General features: G+C 37.5%; 1 protein-coding gene across 17 annotated transcripts in view; it reads left to right on the top strand.

Moving 5' to 3' along the window:
- Positions 1-15,921, top strand: part of MPDZ (multiple PDZ domain crumbs cell polarity complex component) — a 93,768-nt gene that overhangs the window by 65,102 nt on the left and 12,745 nt on the right. For 9 of the 17 annotated variants that reach the window (XM_058043240.1, XM_058043239.1, XM_058043244.1 and 6 more), the window contains 11 exons: positions 136-246; positions 774-857; positions 3,380-3,481; positions 4,669-4,740; positions 7,407-7,569; positions 8,123-8,319; positions 13,138-13,229; positions 13,494-13,584; positions 13,930-14,010; positions 14,553-14,645; positions 14,738-14,812. In XM_058043240.1, the coding sequence (XP_057899223.1) occupies positions 136-246; positions 774-857; positions 3,380-3,481; positions 4,669-4,740; positions 7,407-7,569; positions 8,123-8,319; positions 13,138-13,229; positions 13,494-13,584; positions 13,930-14,010; positions 14,553-14,645; positions 14,738-14,812 (1,161 nt within the window). The remainder of the gene's footprint in view (positions 1-135; positions 247-773; positions 858-3,379; positions 3,482-4,668; positions 4,741-7,406; positions 7,570-8,122; positions 8,320-13,137; positions 13,230-13,493; positions 13,585-13,929; positions 14,011-14,552; positions 14,646-14,737; positions 14,813-15,921) is intronic. The other 8 variants (XM_058043250.1, XM_058043251.1, XM_058043255.1 and 5 more) reach the window with 3 other exon arrangements.

A 15,921-nucleotide genomic window follows, 5' to 3' on the forward strand; every position in this document is an offset into this window, starting at 1 on the left:
TAAGTCTGTAGAAAAGTCCATTAAAAACAGAGGGTTGAGCTTAGGTTTTAGTCAAAGTTTCCTAACCAAAACTCAGAACTGACTCATTACTCTTGTAGCTTCTTGCAATGTTAAGATGAGGCCTTCCAATTACAGGTGGATGGAATTGACCTCAGAGATGCCAGCCACGAACAAGCTGTGGAAGCCATACGGAAGGCAGGCAATCCTGTAGTCTTTATGGTACAGAGCATTATAAGCAGACCAAGGGTAAGCATAAAGAATGTGAAAAGACATGTAATACATAGTAATAGATGAAGCAAATGTTCAAGATGGTGGTATTTGGGAATGGGATATTTAATCCTGAAAGTGCCATCTCAAGTATTTTAGGAACAATGATTTGATTTAAGTATTATTTCCATTTAGAATGAAATCGATTTGGATTTGGAAATACCCTCCAGCACGCCGTCCTCAAACTATTTTGAAAAGCCTCAAGAAAGATAATTTGCTGGGGGGCAGAGTAGGAGTCTAATTAAAACCATCTGTTAGAGATTGACAGCATGTCTGAGGAGCGCATGCAGAAATACAGCACCTGTTAAAAAATTCTGTGGACATTAATGAAAGGACCTAGAAGTACATGGAAGTTTTCTGTCACTAAGCTGCATGGACATTGCAGACAAAAGCTACAGTGCTTTACTATAAATTGGTTGCATCACTAGAAACTAAACTTCCTCTTTTTAGAGTCTGTGTAAGCTGCATGTTTATTTACTAGTTGTCTCATAACTCTTGTTCCCCAGCCAGAGTCTCTTTATAGCCCTTCTTCAGCTTCTGCTCCCTGTGGGCAGAAAACTACTAACCCATTTTATCGTCAGTCATCTAAGGTAAAGTTGCATGAAAAAGCTCTCTTGAATGTTGATTATTGACACTCAAACTACTAAAGTAATGCTTTTGTATTTGCTGTGATGTGAACAGAATTGCAGCTACTGAGTGTTTAGGCCAATTGGGGATGGAAATTATGCCATTACAATATCACTACTTTTATTTAGAGAATGTTCCTTTGCTATTTTTGATTGTAGTTCTTTATTATCTATTTTCAAATTAAGCTTGTCGGTTATTTCTTGACTGTGCTAACAAACTCTTGTTTCTCTGTAAGCAGAAACATTGCAAATGCTCTTCCTGTACTCATACATTATGTTGTGATCATCATAAATGGCATTATGTTTATTATTTTTATGTTTTGAAGCTTGCATTTGTACTTAGTAAGATCCTGCTACATTATAAGAATTTCCTGCTTTCGTTCGTGTCCAGTCACCCACATAGCTAGCTGCCTGCACACATGAGCTGTAAATATTATGGTACCACTATGTATTTAACCAGGCAGTTGGTTTTAAGTGGCATGTGGTTAAGGAGTCCATTTCTTCTGTTTTGTTTCGTGCAAGGTTTAGTAGTTAAGAGAGAGCCTGTGTGTACTCCAGAACAGCCTGAATAATGCAAGTGGCCTGTGAAAAGATTGTGATAGTTCTGTTAATGGCAAGTTACCCATCAAGTCTGTGTTTCATACCTATAGCCCTCTGTGTATTTCTGAGTAAGAAACAATGTATCACTGTGATTATGGTCCCATAGTAGTGTTACAGCATTATGCTGTTTGAAATGCTAGCTAGTTTCTGATAACTTAGCATCTTGGACACATGGATAAAATTCTGAATGGAAGTTAGTTGAAAAAAGGTAATAACAGAAAGAAAAAATCCTGTTACATTAGGCTGTGTTTTGAATTTTAAAAGATAGTTAAAGAGAGAACTCCCTTTATTTAGCATTTGCTCCTCTTGTCCTAGACTGCACAAAAAGTATGCTAAACTGAACTGTTCAGGCAAATTCAAATGCCCCATATTTTATTATAATAGTCAGTTCATATTAATACAATGCTGTTGCATGGATTAGTATTAGGGCTAGTATTTTAGGACGTCATGACAAAATGAAAAAGGCAAGAATTTGAATGACTGTAGCTGAACTTTTGTTGTTTTACTAGGATTGTACTGTTGATATATGAAGTGTTTGTGATACTTATTTTAATTGCCTAAAATTTCAACAAGATGTATTTTAAATTTTTATGCAGAGAACATGTAATTTTAAAGTGTAATAGGGTGATTACAGTAACAATTTACTTTTCACAAACCTTTCTTTATAGTATTAAAAATCAAATGGGAATCACATATACAGAAAATATTGTACCCTAGGGAAACAGCCTGTTGACTTTGAATGACTTGCCAGTAAAGAAATCTTGGTCATTCATGGCATTACTTTGTCACTGCTGAAGATACAGTAGAGCCAAGACATTTGCTGTCTTACCAAATGGAATTACTTTTTTGCAACATGGTATTTGAAAAGAAATGTTTAGGGATGTGTTTACTATTTTCAGGAGCATTTAAAAAAACAAATGCTTTAAGAATTTTTTTAAATAACACTGTAACTTTTGATTAAATTACTCTTGGTATGAATGATCCTGGAAGGTTTTCACATTCCTGTCCATACTGTTTTCCAGCAGTGTTAAATTTACAGCCCTTAGACTTACAGGTAATTGCCAGATAGATACAACCAGTGTAGAAATTACTTCTAAGTATACACAGTATATTTCCAACATACAATTTGAAATCAAAGCTGTTTCCTCCTTATTAAGCAGATTCTGATCTCAAAATAGAATACAGTACAAAAACTGCATAAGGAATATAAATGGTCAAATTATATCCTTTTATCTGGTTTAAATGTGTAAACTCTTTTTCTGGTAAATAGTAATGAGAGAGTACCTTGCTTCAGGGGAAGACCGGAGTATTTTTTTTCAAGAAACTATAAATTCAGGCAGTTACACATGCATATGTGCATATACAAAGTGTTCTGTGAAATTTATTATTAGATATGAAATCTGCATAGTGATGCCTAATATTACTAAGCCCTCACTTTTACAAAATAAACAGTGAATGTATTACCACAGAAGTTAAATCAAATTATGAGAATCTGCAGTTTTCAAAATAAGACTGAAGCTATTGCATTATTACAGATGTTTGTGTTAATCCTAACCCAGAAATCCACAATTAATTAATCTGTAAGAGTGTCCCATATGTTTGGAAAAAATTTTCAAATATCACAGCAACAGCACATAAATGCAGCATAATTCTGCACTTGATGTACTTCATGGTCTAGAACAGGTGTGAGGATTAGCCTGCTGACAGAGCATCAGAAAAATGGGGCAAATATACTTTTGCCCAATTTCACATATCTTTGGCAAGTGCAGAACTTGGACCTTGTTCAGTTAGCCCAGACAACAAAATGAATATGTTTTGGTTCATGATTAAAAAGGGTTGGTTTAAAACTTTTTTTTTGCTTAGTTTCTATTATGCTTTCCTTTTAGAACCCTTCCCTGCCTTTTCTGCAGAACAGTATTTTCAGTAGGCCAGCTGTCTTCAGCAGCACTAACCCATTTGCTGATTCTTCTCAGTTCAACACTGCTAAGGTTGGATGATGACACACTATCTTTTCACTCACCAAACATCCTATGTGTACTTTTTTCCCATTGGTGTCTCTCTGCATTTAAATTCTTTTATACTAGTCTGAGTTACGTGCTGTGCTGATGAGCTTGAGAACTCTATGTAGTGAATTTAAAGACACAGATGTGCATATACGTAGAAAAGTTACGGAGAAGTTAAAAAATGCCAGCTCCAATAATCATAACCACTAAAGCTGATCTATTCAGAGCTACCAAAGGAATAGGTTTTCAATTATAAGATCAGTCCCTGATGTATATTTTAAAATATCTAAGTGTAACTCATCAGTGTAAGGGCTTTTGCTGCTATGTACTTCTTTTTGGTTTTTTGTGGTTATGACATTCCAGCTTTGATATTTCTCTTTTATTTTTGCATTAAAAAAACACCAAACTTGAAGCTTTTTTTTTATGATGCTTCATGAAAATATTTTCCCTCTGCTTCTTGAAAATTCTTTTCATGCACCATGGTTAGGATGATGAAGTCTTTGGAAATAAAAAAAAAGTTAGACTCTTTTTTGTGGCTAGTGCATAATTACTGCATGTTAATCACAATAGGAACAGCATTAATCTCTAATAAAATACTTTATCCTAATATGCATGCATTTTTGATTTAATAAAATAATCTATAGCTGGTTTTACATCTTGCAAGTGATTGTGCCCTTTGTCTATTTTCTCATGTTGTTGAAAATATTGCATGTGCAACAAACACTTATGATATGTGGTGTGTAATTGCATGTGTGTTTTGAAATCTCTTTTTGTGTTTGTTACAGTTCTGAGAAAGGGAGTAGACGTGTAACATAAATGATGACTTATGTTTTCTATATTTTTAAAAGTATTTCTGAAAAAGCATTGCATGCATTTTAAGAGAAAACATGATGATCCTGTAGTTTATGCATAATTCCTTTCTTAGCGTTGATCTAAGAATGGCCTTTTGTCATCTCTCCTTTTCTGAACTCAGATTCATGTGTAGTGAGAAACTTTGATGAATCAGGGTCCTTAGTAACCCCTCAAATACTTTTGTCCATTTATAAATAAAGTTCATAAAGTTGTTGCAGTTAGCAAAATGAATCCGTAATTGAAAATGAGATATTGGTTAATATTACTGTGTATTGCCAAAGATGCTATAACATGTGGATTGCTGTTTTCTGTTACTGTAGGAGGTATCGAATCCAATTAGGGTTACCTTCCGTTGTTCCCCAACTAACCCTTTTGCTCCCACACCATTCAAGGTTTGTCTTAATTCCCATCAGCTGGTCCTACTGTATGTGTGCTGTACATTTGTACATGGACTGTGATAACTTCTGGACTACTGCTTCTTTTTCTGCCTGTGCCTTCATCTTTTCAAGTTCCAGACTTGCTGCAATTTTCAGTATTTGCTTGGCTGTGATCAGAGTGACCCTGGTAGCTAAATGGGTTCGGCAGCTGTTGGGTGCTTTGCATTTTAAATGAAATACTGTGGTGTGGCACACTGAAAGTATTTCATGAGTTAAAGCCTTTTAGGTTTCTGTGTGTTGCCCGATTCAGGGAGCGAAAGTCTTATGTGTGTGTAAACTGTGGGAACTGGCTTCTGCTTTTGGCTGTTCAAATGTGTCAGGCTGAGTTCTGCAGGCAGGACATGTTCCACTCCCCACAAATGGCATTGTAGCACAGTTTTTACCCTCCTACAAGGGACCTTTGCTTTTACTTTCATTTCAGCGTTTCCTTAAACCTCAAAAATGTTTAGATTATGTTATGTTGTTATACATTCACAATGGTACAAAAAGATGCGCTTTTTTTGTCAGTCATATTATGGTGGCAGCAGTTAATAAGTGCTAATCTGTCAGGATGTAGCCCTACATCCACACCTTGCAAATCTTCCAAAGATCCTTTACACCAATATATTGCTCCTTTTATGGTTTCATTAAGTTTTGCTTTTCTTCGACACTATCACTTACAAACAGTACCTCTAAAGTAATATATTAATTTTGGTTTTAAAACATAAAAACTAAAGTTTGCTGATCTGGTTTCATCTCACACTGGTACTGGATTTGTGTTGCAAGATAATGGTGGTTGGGGAGGCTGTGGGGGGTGACTTTTGTCATATTTTTTCTCCTTTGTCCAGCTGAAGAAGGAAGTGATAGAGCAGCTTTGGTGGGCACCTAGCCTTCAGACAGGGTAAACCCACCGTGACACCATGTTTCCTCATTTTCCCAGGATATTATTTAGCTTTAGTAAAACTCTAGAAAGACCTCTGAAAAATGAGTTTTTCTAGAATTCTCCCTTTTGCCCCTTCTCAATGTGGAGGTATTACCAACTTTTCTTTTTGTGCACACATGAATTTTTGATTGTGAAAAATAACGTTTAATCTTACTAGGCAGTGTTTCTATTGTTCTCTGATTCTGGTAGGTGACAATGTCTGTGCTAGAATTTTGTTGCTTCAGCTTAGGAATGTTAGGTGTCATCTTAGGAGGATGACATTGTCTTAGATAAATTATTTGCTTTGGGGTCACTTCCCATCCCACACTTTTGAGATTTAGTGACTTCTTAGTTAAGTTCTTCTAAGAAGTTCCTAAATGAAAGGAACTCCTTTCCTCTTTCTCAAGCAGAAGCAGAATGACAGACATGAAATAGGGCATTTTCAATATCTTTATCTTTTGGAGTTAAGAGTGAAGATAAGTAATTTTTGTTTAGACATGGGACCTTTCGTAAATTTCAAAATGAACTAAACTGGTAATTTCCCAGATTTCTCAACACCTTCAATTTGAAAACTGATGAAGTTTTCCAAGGTGTATGTTGTTATTCATTTTACTGTTGCCTCTGATGAAGAGATTATTACCTAAGTGATTTTGCCACCTAAAGGCACGATTGGATGTACTGTGTTCAAATTTTATGATGAAAGTAGTGAGAACTGAAATTATGAGAATTATGAAGTGAGGGCAACACACCTGAAAACTTGAGTGTTGTAAAAATTTGGTTTTTATTTAATATTCTTGTTTACTTCAGTAGCTGATCTGCCAAGTGTCAAGGTCCCTTGGGCATACATAAGTAAAGAATGATGATATTCAGAGAGAGGTTTCTTGCTTGCATGTTTACTTTAAGCAAGGGAAAATTATACAAATTTCACGTAGTGAAATTCCTTATGAGAGTCCATATTCCTCAAGAAAACTGTCTTGAATGGAAGCTTTCAAGGCTGTGGATTTGGGCATTTAACCATTATATTGCAGTAGTAGTGTGTTTATACCTCTTAACTTTGTGTGAATATGAATAGAACACATCAAGTATCTGTCTCTTGTGATTTAACCTGTATCCTCATTTATTTGACCTTCTCTGTGCAGCTTATAAGAAACTAGTAAATGAGGCTGAAAAGATCCAGTCACTATGGATTTCTTCTGTTTAATTTTGGTTTTTAACACTCCTTTCAGTTAATATGCCAATTGCTTTTTTTTTCCCTGTAGGTATTTTTGAAAGTCCCCAGTTTGGTTTTTTTTTACTTTCTCTTTCCTCATATTTGGCTTCCTAGGCATATGATGTGAGGAAATTATATGTGATGACTCTTAAAATTGGTTATAAATATTTTACAAATCTGTCATTAAAACAAAAGCACTTGAGTCTTTGTCAGAGGCTTTTTCTGAAACATAAAGTGACACATAAAACTTTACTGAATTGGGCTTTTACTGTGAGTTGTTTGCTTCCAGATACATTTTGGAGTGATGTTTTTTTTCTTACCTTGCCTGGTGTTTGTTTCTGTCTTTGATCTCTCTGCCTTTCTGTGCGCTGTTATTAATTTAGAGTTTCAGCTGCTTGGTATTGAAACTTTGAAGCTATAGTCATTGCCATTTTGACATTTTTGTGTACTAGTTTGCCCTACAGAGAGTCTGCATCTTCTTAACCATTTCATTTTTCTTATTCTCCACAGGCATTTGGTCAGTCTGATACGGAGCCAGAAAAGACTTCGCTTTGTAACTTGCCTCTGCCCCCTCCTTCAGCATTTTCAGGAATGAGCTCTGATGTTGCACAGTCATCTTCTATCAGAGTCCCAGAAGATGTGGAGAAGGAGGATGAGTACGGTTACAGCTGGAGTAAGTTTTTCCTGTGGTAATATTTGAAATGCTAAGTATTAAAATTGTATTGTAAAAGACACAGGTCTGGAGGCATCCAGTTTGAAATGTTTCTTTCTCATGTGCATTATGGTTTGGGTGCTAAGGTTGCTATTTTAGTTGTGCTTGGTCAGGTGCACATAGAAAAAAAAAAAAGATTTTGTCCATGGTTCCAGTTCAATGTAGGACGACTTGAAGAATTTCAGTGTACTACAGGTAACAGTTTGGCAGTGATCAATATGATAGTATCTATTACCTGAAAATGTTATTGGAGAGAAGATTACTTCTTTTGTGTATGAATTTTTTTTTAAAGAAATCTTAAAATATTTTCTGAAGGTATAAGGAAAACAAGAAGCTAGAAATATTATTATAAATCACCTAAGGCTTAGTTTAAAAGAGTGTGTCCTTTACCCTGAAAATTTATCATCCATTTTGGGCTGCTTCTGTCAGATACTGCACACTGAGCACTGATCTTGATTCTAGGTAACTTGTGAAACTTTCTAATGTAAATCTAACCCTACACTTGTACATTTAGAAAAGATCGTGCAGCGCTATGGAAATCTACCAGGGGAGCTACACATGATTGAGCTGGAAAAAGGAAAGACAGGTCTGGGACTTAGTCTTGCTGGTAACAAAGACCGATCCAGGATGAGTGTCTTTATAGTGGGAATTGATCCAAATGGAGCAGCTGGAAAAGATGGCAGGTTGCAGATTGCAGATGAGTTGCTAGAGGTGAGTTTTTGCAATATGTACTGAAGCCCAAATGTACTGACTTCAAATACCAGATTCTTGCTGAAATGCATAAGTTTTTCAGTAGACTTTGAAATCCCAAGTTTATCCAAGTTCATATCACTATGCTATAAGATTTTCCTTTTGATCTATGCCAAATAGGTGTAGTGGATTTTTTCCTGGTTATAATTACACCAAGTTATGGGTTAGATCCCTGTATGCACCATTCACTTAAGAGTTGGACTCAATGATCGGTGTGGGTCCCTTCCAGCTCAGAAGATTCTGCAATTATGAATGAAGGTGTGTTGAATAGAAATGTGGGACGACAGCTGTTTCTGAGTTACTGAGCTGTATGTAATGGCAGTGAATTGCAGGCCATGAAAAATATTGAAGTCCTCCAATCCATCTGTGCAGTATTCTGGACTTTCTAATTACTTCCCTGTTTACTAGAAGTGTGATAATAGCAGAATATTTTTATATTGTGTAACACAGAATGTGGAAATTAAATTGGGAAAACAGGAACAGATCTATTTTTATTATAGACTTCTAACTCATTATATGTTTGGGTGCTGTTTTCTAGTGGAGTAGAGTGACTGAACCACTAAACATGCAACTAACATTTCAAGTACATGTGTGAGCATAATTTGTTTCTATATTCCCACAGCCCAGTTGATGGTACTCAGAGATGTATTCTCTACTATAGCTTTTTCCATTCTTTCTAATAGCAGTAGGTAACATTACCCTCACAGAATTGCTTTGTGTAACTTCAAAGCTCTATGTGGAAGTGTTTGGGGATGTACTGGCAAAGTACAGAGTGGGAATGGTGGGAACAGCTTGAGGGAGACATTGAGAAAGTAAATAACATTGGCTGAAATTTGCAGACTACAAAAAAAATTAAGGGATTTTTGGCACTGTGGGCCACGTCTAATGGAGGGAACTTTGTTTCAGATTCCAGTATTGTGAGACAGTTCACTTGAAGCATCTGTTTTTAAAATCCGAAAGTGGAAGAGGTGGAATATTCTGAAAACATGTTGACACATGTCTGTCTGAAGCTATCATCTTGTGATTTCTTGGGTACTGTCCACACTATAAACTTGCAGACTACTCCTAAGAAGTTGCGTCAACCTCTTCTGCGAGGAGACATCTGAGCTTGCTCCCTATGTGCCCAAGTAGCTGTCCGTCAGCTACTTGGGAATGTAGGGCCAACATTGAGGGCCATGTCCCATCCCCCCCACTTGGCAGCCTGACCATGTATTTTTCATACGGCTGTGGCAAACACTGGAGGGAGTGCTGCATTTGGGTTGTGAACTCCAATGTAAAGGACAGGACTTGGAATCCCTGTAACCATGCCTGATGCACACACCCTGCATAGGAGGTGGTTGGTGTTATGCTCATCCCTCAGTACAGTGTCTTGCATCTGTTGCTTTGCTGTGTCTTTGCTTCTGTTAGTGCTACCTATATACATTTTATTACTTTCCCTTTGTGTAGGTCCAGACTGTCCCTTTTCAATCATTACTCTTTTCTTCAGTTAACTTCAGCACTGAGAAATTTTTTTTCATTTTTTCAAGAAAAAATGTAACTAATAAAATGCAAACAAATAATGGCCTTAATCTGCAAATTCACACTGATAGCTCATCTCTTGTCTGAATTGTAGACATTTCAAGGTGTTACAGTGACTAATCTGCTCTACCAAATGGAAAAGAGATTGCCAGGTCACATCTTCAGATAACAAGTGTGGAGTCTAGAATGGCTTGGGTTGGAAGGGATCTTAAGGGTCGTCTACTTGCAAGTCTTCCTCAATGGCCTGAATTGCCAGCCATGAGATCAAGTTGCTCTGGTCCCATTCAGTCTGGCCTTGAACACTTCCAGGGGTGGAGCATCCACAGCTTCTCTGGGCAACCTTTTCCAGGACCTCACTGTTGTCTGGGTAAAGAGTTTTTTCCTGACATCTAATCTAAAACTTCCTTCTTTCAGTTTAAAACCATTGCCCTTTGTCATAACCCTGTCACGCTGCATAAAAAGTTACTCTTCCTCTTTTTTCTAAGCCCCTTTTAAGTTCTGAAAGGCTGCAGTAATGTATCTCCAGAGTTTTCTCTTCTCCAGGCTAAACAACCACAACTCTCTCAGCCTATCTTGACAGGACAGGTGCTCCAGCCCTCTGATGATATTCCTGGCCCTCCTGTGGAGCTGCACTGACAGATCCACATCTTTCTTGTGCTAAGAACTCCATAACCAGATGCAGTACTTGAGGTGGGGTCTCACGTGGGCAGAGTACAGCTTCCTTGACCTTCTAGTCACAACTCTTTGGATGCAGCCCAGGATGACATTGGCCTTCCCAGTCCATACTCTTATTTTGGATTGTCCCAACCCAATTGTAATTGGAATTGTTGCACCTCATGAGATTCCCACAGGTCCATTTGACAAGTGTGTCTAGGTCTCTCCAGATGGCACCCCATCTTTATATTGTGTCAGCTACACCACTCATCTTCATGTCATCTGCAAATCTGATGAGGGTGTACTTGATCTCTCAATGTTGCATTGGTAAGGATATTAAAGAGCCCGTCCCAGCACAGAGCCCTGACTTGTCACAAGCCTCGACCTGGACACACAGCCATTGTTCACAACTCTATGGCTGCCTCCATCCAGCCAATTCGTTATCCACCAAATAGTCCACCCTTCAAATCTCTCTATGTAATTTGAAGATAGGGACATTGTGTGGACCTTTGTCAAAGGCCTTGTAGAGGATTAAGTAGATGTCACTGGCTGTGCTGGCTGAGATCATCTCCTTGTCTTCTATGTGCCTTAACATTGCTTCCATGAGGATCTGCTTCAGGATGTTTCCAGGTACATCCTGGAAGAGATGGGGCTTAGTGATCCGTGGTTTCCTGGAGGTTCCTTTCTCCACTTTCAAGAAATGAGTGATATTTTCTTTTTTTCTAGTCACTGGGGACTTTATCTGACCTCTCTGACTTCTTTAGTAGGATGGAGAGTGCCTTGGCAACTACATCAGGCAGTCCCCTCAGGAACTTGGATTGCAGATCCTCAAACCCCGTTGACTTGTGCATATTCAGTTTCATCAAGTGGTCTCAAACTTGCTTTTTGCTTACAGTGGGAGAGACTTTGCTTCTCCCAAACTCCACCTAGAGGTTCAGTAACTTGAGAGATGTGAGAAGCCAGACTGTCATTGAAGACTGAGGTGAAGAACTTTAGAGTTCCTCACCCTTGTCCATATCCATTGTCACCAACTGTCCATTCTTAATTGTTAGGCAGGTACAGTCTCCTTGGTCTTTCTTTTCTGACTTCTACTTAAAGAACCCCTTCTGATTTGTCTTTGCATCCCTTGCCAAAGCCTCTTTCTTCTGTGCCTTAATATTCCTAAACCCATCTCTAAACCCATCCAAACCATATCTATGTACTCTTCCCAGATCATCTGTCCCTAGTTCCACTGACTATTAATTTCTTTCTTACTCCTTAATTTGAGGAGCAGATCCTTGTTTAGCCATGTTGGTTTCCAGCTTGCCTAAGTTGATTTCTTACACATGGGGATGGAGAATCCTCAAAAAGCTACTAGCACTGGTGAGTCCTCTGTCCCTAAGGACAGTTTCTGAGGGAATCTCATCCACTAATTCTTTTAACAGATGGAAGTCCATTATTCTAAAGATAAGGGTCAGTTCTGACTCTGCCTTTTTTCTAAGCCCATGTTCCTTGAGATCAGTAATTTAAGCAGGGCATGGTCACTACAGCCAGGGCTGCCTCCATTTCAATCTTTCTAACAAGCTTATCTGCACTGGTGAGCACCAGGTCCAGTAACACTGCCTCTCTGGTTGGTTTGGCCAATACCGGGACCAGAAACTTGTCCTCAGAGCACTCCAGGAGTCTTCTGAATTGCTTGCAGTCAGCTGTACCACTTTCCCAGCAGACATGCAGGTGGTTGAAATCCCCCATCAGGATGAAAGCATGCAAGCATGATGATTTCTGTATCTCAAGCAAGAAGTCAACAGACTTGCAGATACCAGGCACTCTGTGGTAGACCCCAGCCACAAGGTGTCCCTCACCGATGCTGTCCTTAATTTTTACCCACAAGCTCCTGAGCTGCCCCTTCTTCCCAGCCTCTTTCTTCTGAGAAGGTTGTAGCCCTGCATTGAAATGTTCCAGTTGTGTGATTCATCCCACCAGGTTTCTATGAGTCTAGCTAGATTTGAATTGCATGATTCTGGTGCAATTGAGGAACAGGTTTCAGTTCCTCTTGCTTGTTACCCGTGCTGCCCATATTGGTGTAGAGGCACTTAAGCTGGATTATCAACCTCTTCACCTTCTGAGAAGAAGCCTCCTTTGTACATCCCCTTCCCTCTTCCTCATCAAATCTCGTTTAGAACTCTGCTAAATGTACCAGTGTTCAGACTTCTGTGTATAAAGTGCCTGGCTCAGGGATTTGAAGTGCCCAAGATTCAATAAAGAATAGCAATCTCATTGCAGGGTGTAAGCAATTCATTTATTTGTTATGGTTAGAATTTCCCATGGCCCTGCTTCATCACCTCATCAGTCATGAAGTGATCAATGGCAAGTGAAAATAGATCATGTGCCAGGTCAACCCAATATAACTCAGAGAATGACATTTTTAGCACTGTGAAAGTGTTAGTCTGAAGTCAAACTATGGTGAATATTTTTACTGAAAAAAGGGAGTGAAAGTAAGACATAACATAACTCTTATTTTTATACAGTTGCTGTTTAGTCAGTGATACGGATTTTTTTAAGGCTAAAAAATTAGTTTAAGTGTAATTAAAATATTTTGATAAATAATTGCTGTTTTTCCTTATCTAGATTAATGGCCAAATCCTTTATGGAAGGACTCATCAGAATGCTTCTTCAATAATCAAATGTGCACCATCTAAAGTTAAAGTAATCTTTATCAGGTAAGTTCTGGTTAAAGATTTGGCTGAAAAGGTTTAATTTTTAATGTGCTCACATTGCACATAGTGTTTGTTATTTTTAATTTTGGTAACATAGATGTACTTTTGAAGACAATCTTATTACTTGTTAAATATATCTTGTAGTTTTCTGTTTTGATATTTGTACTGTGAGTGCCAGAAATTAAGAACCAGACTTAAACTTGTCCTAAGAAATATGGGGCGGTACTATTACCTTCTTATTACATCCTTTAACTGAATATATTGCAGAAACAAGGATGCAGTAAATCAGATGGCTGTTTGCCCTGCAAAGTCAGTAGAGGCTTCACAGTGTACTTCAGGGACACTTCAACATCAAGAGGTAAAGTAAATATTTGTTTTTCTTATTTGACCAAAATACTAACATTGTTCTGGATAGAGGAGGATTCTGTCTGCTTAGTAAATACAGTAAAAGAAAAGGAAACTCATAGAAAAACAAGTGAGATTTTAGTAAAGTTGCTAAATTTAATACAGCTGTCATAAATTTTGTTTCATTTTATATTCTTCTATACTATGAAGTAAGTCTAATATTCCCATCAATAGAGTTTTAGAAGCTTAGGTGGAACTAGAAAATGAGCAGACTCGCTTTAAATATTTGCGCACTACTTTGTTTTGGTGCAAAATGTTGGATATAGTCACTTACAGCTGCATTTTATTTTTCTCTTAGATTGACATCAGTGTTGCAAACCCGAGTGCATTTTCTGACTTAAGTTCATGTAAAAACATTCAGTATGTGGAACTTCCTAAGGTATGTACTGAATTTACATCAGTCAATAGCCATTCAATTTTGTAATGCTGTCCCTCTTACAGCAAACAGACTCTCAGTTACTAGAAGCTGGAAAAAAGATTTCTAGAGATCTACTCTTCCTGTTTGGGAATGGATCTCAAAGTTTTCCTCACAGAAAGATTGTTTTTGATTTGCTAATTGCTTTGTGTCTCTGGAAGAAGTATTCTTTTGTTCTATTTGCCCAACTTCTTATAACCGTCTCTACTGATGGTTCCTCAGGTGAAATCAATGCCTTAATTGTTCAAAGTAAAAAGTGAATAACAGTTTACCTTGTAGATTTCAAAGGAATGGATTTGAATTTAGAAGTGTTTCAGATTTATCTTGGTAGTCAGTATACTGTTTGTTTGGCAGAATCTATTCCAGAAATAGTTTAAAACAAAAATATTGGTGCATTGTGGAACCTCAGACTTGATATATCAGCAGGCTTCACTAGTCTTTAGTGATTGTATTCTAACATTTTGATGTCACAATATTTAACCATTTGCATTTTCTGTTTGCCTTAGGATCAAGGAGGCTTTGGAATTGCCATTAGTGAAGAAGACACAACTAATGGAGTAGTTATTAAAAGCTTAACAGATCATGGTGCAGCTGCAAAGGTGTGGGATACATTTAAAATCTAATAAGGGAATGAAGAATGTTTTTTGGAGTAGCATCCATAGTTCATATTTTTTATTTTATGTTTTTCCAGGATGGACGTATCAAAGTTGGAGATGTGATTCTGGCAGTGGATGATGAAATTGTTGTGGGATATCCTGTAGAAAAGGTGCTTCTGAAGTGTCAGGAATGTTACAGAAAGCACACTGCTTAATGTAGGAGGTGATTGTGTCTTAAATTAGTGAGGTTCTCATGACTATATTTAATTTTCAAACCTGACTAAAAAAATCAAAGATCTGCAGGCACTGTCTGGAAAAGAAAGCTACTGCGAAATAAGCTAAAGCCTAATAAATTTATAGCTCAGCTGTTATTTTACATTAATGCACTACATGAATCCTCCTGTCTCTCTTCGAATGTGATTTTATTTTCCCTGTGGTTCAGACCTGATGACTGAGAGACTTAGTAGTGTGATAAAAGCCATGAATTATTGCTCAGTAATGACTCTGCATAGCTAGTCCACTTTAAAGGTGTTAGAACCAGTAAAACTAATATGTGTAAATTTGCATGGGTGAGTTGTTTCAGTGGTAAATCAAGTCATAAACTGTGCTTATCCATGGGAACTGTCTGTAGTAACAGTCTCATTATATTCCAAGCATGGTATTTCAAACCTTTGGAGAAAAATATCTCCATTCCTAAATAAAAATATTTATTTCTAGCTTCTAGCTCTGCAAACTCAATTTGTGTTCTGTAGTAAATCAAGGAGGCTGTTTTTCTAGCACCCACCTTGCTACCAAGAAAAGTGATTCTTTAGGCACGAGCAGATTACTTTCTGTTTGTTAAAGGGCAATTAGGAGAGCATCAATCTTACTCTTTGGTGTGCTGCTATCTCTGAGGCAGTAAATAAGTAAGAAATAGTGAAGTTGCCTGTAAGGATGTAGGAGTAGATAAGCTTTGTAAGAACAGAGATTGAGTAAGTAATTTCTGAAAATATCTCTACTGAAATGTAAAGTCTCAAGAGGATTTGGCGTCTGTTCTGTAAGATGGCAATTGATTTTGGAGGGTCTTCAGTATCTCTTTGAACTAGATTTTGCATTACACCTTGGTGTCTATCTCTCCCTTCCATAGTTCAGGTAGTATTTTCAGATTTTTCTTCCAGAATGACAGTTGCACATTTCTTTAGTTCACTAGATATTTCGGCATTGACTTCTGTGAGATCAGAATTGGGCTCCACCCAGCATTAAAAGGCAATACTTCTGTTTCTCCCATGATTGCTGTACA

Source organism: Melospiza georgiana, chromosome Z (assembly GCF_028018845.1).
Source record: "Melospiza georgiana isolate bMelGeo1 chromosome Z, bMelGeo1.pri, whole genome shotgun sequence".
Lineage (NCBI taxonomy): Eukaryota > Metazoa > Chordata > Aves > Passeriformes > Passerellidae > Melospiza > Melospiza georgiana.